The following is a 1,460-nucleotide window of genomic DNA, read 5'->3' on the forward strand; positions in this document are numbered from 1 at the left end:
GTGTGTGTGTGTGTGTTTTATATATATATATGTGTGTGTGTTCATTTTTATGTTTATATTGATACATGTTTGCAAATGTTTCCTTTTAATTCGTAACCAAGTATAGTAATGTTCAAATATTGGCGTGTTGACTGCTTGATGTGTGTACTTACGATTCGCTTTCCGTATATGCTACTACCATCCGTCTCCTTTCTTTGCACATAATACATACCTAATACATATACAGTCTGTATGGTGTGTATATGATCTGGTCTCTACCCGTTTATTAACCATCGTGTGCCTGTGCTGCAGGCGATGACTCTGAGGCCCTACTTAGACGCTGTGCGATCGTCGTTGAACGCCGCAGTGTGTCTGACCAATTTCTCGTCACAAATTGTCGAACGCCACAACAAACCTGAGGTTGAAGTACAGTAAGTGATGTATAGCCCTAAAACCCTAAGTGATGTGTATAGTAAATTAACCTAAAACCCCAAACCTAAGCGATGTGTATAGTACGTAAATCTAAAACTCTAAACCTAAGTGATGTGCATAGTAAGTAATGTATGCAGCAATAGCCTTAGTACAGTAAGTGATGCACAACCTCAAAACCCTAAAACCCTAAACAGTTAGTTGTTGGTCATATGTTTTAAACGCGTGCATTTGGGAGGGTTGTGGCCTGTGCGCACGTCCTCATTCGCTTGTATCTTGTGCGTGTCTTTTCCGTTTTCATTCGCTTGTAGCACATCACTGGCGAAGTGCGTTTCAGGGTTTAGGGTTTGGAAGGTACAATTCAATTCGCTACAGCTCACTTTACTGTACACACGCCGGATTTAATCCCAACTCGCCTACTCTCTGCTCTGATTTTAACCGCAAGACATCTGTACTTACTCTCTTGTTTAACTCTCGTCCAATCGCATCGCAGGACGAGCAAAGAGCTCGTGTGCACACCACTGTACATCTCTCGCAATGAGAAAGAGGGTGTGCTGATTGAAGGGTCCATCAACTCAGTGCGCGTCTCAGTCAAGGTCAAGCAGGTAGGCTGCATGTGCGTGTTATATATTCATGTGTGTGCGTGTGTATGTCATATATTCATGAGCGTCCCAGTCAAGGTCAAGCAGGTAGGCTGCATGTGCGTGTTATATATTCATGTGTGTGTGTGTGTATGTCATATATTCATGAGTGTGTAGGAGTGTGTGTTTGCATGTCATATATTCATGAGTGTGTATGAGTGTGTGTGTGTATGTCATATATTCATGAGCGTATCAGTCAAGGTCAAGCAGGTAGGCTGCATGGGCGTGTTATCTATTCATGAAAAGAGTGTGTGTATGTCATATATTCATGAGTGTGTATGTTTGTGTCATATATTCATGAGTGTGTATGAGTGTGTATGTGTATGTCATATATTCATGAGTGTGTATGTGTATGTCATATATTCATGAGTGTGTATGTGTATGTCATATATTCATGAGTGTGTATGTGTA

The 1,460-nt window shown here is 41.3% G+C and overlaps 1 protein-coding gene across 1 annotated transcript in view; it reads left to right on the forward strand.

Annotated features, from left to right (window-relative positions):
• Positions 1-294: 294 nt before the first annotated feature.
• SARC_10439 (actin-like protein 2/3 complex subunit 4) overlaps positions 295-1,460 on the forward strand; it is a gene marked incomplete at both ends in the record, with an annotated part of 5,153 nt that continues 3,987 nt past the window's right edge. The window contains 2 exons of the mRNA XM_014295517.1: positions 295-410; positions 902-1,013. Of these exons, the coding sequence (XP_014150992.1) occupies positions 295-410; positions 902-1,013 (228 nt within the window). The remainder of the gene's footprint in view (positions 411-901; positions 1,014-1,460) is intronic.

The sequence above is a fragment of the Sphaeroforma arctica genome (genome assembly GCF_001186125.1).
Source record: "Sphaeroforma arctica JP610 unplaced genomic scaffold supercont1.1250, whole genome shotgun sequence".
Classification (NCBI taxonomy): domain Eukaryota; class Ichthyosporea; order Ichthyophonida; genus Sphaeroforma; species Sphaeroforma arctica.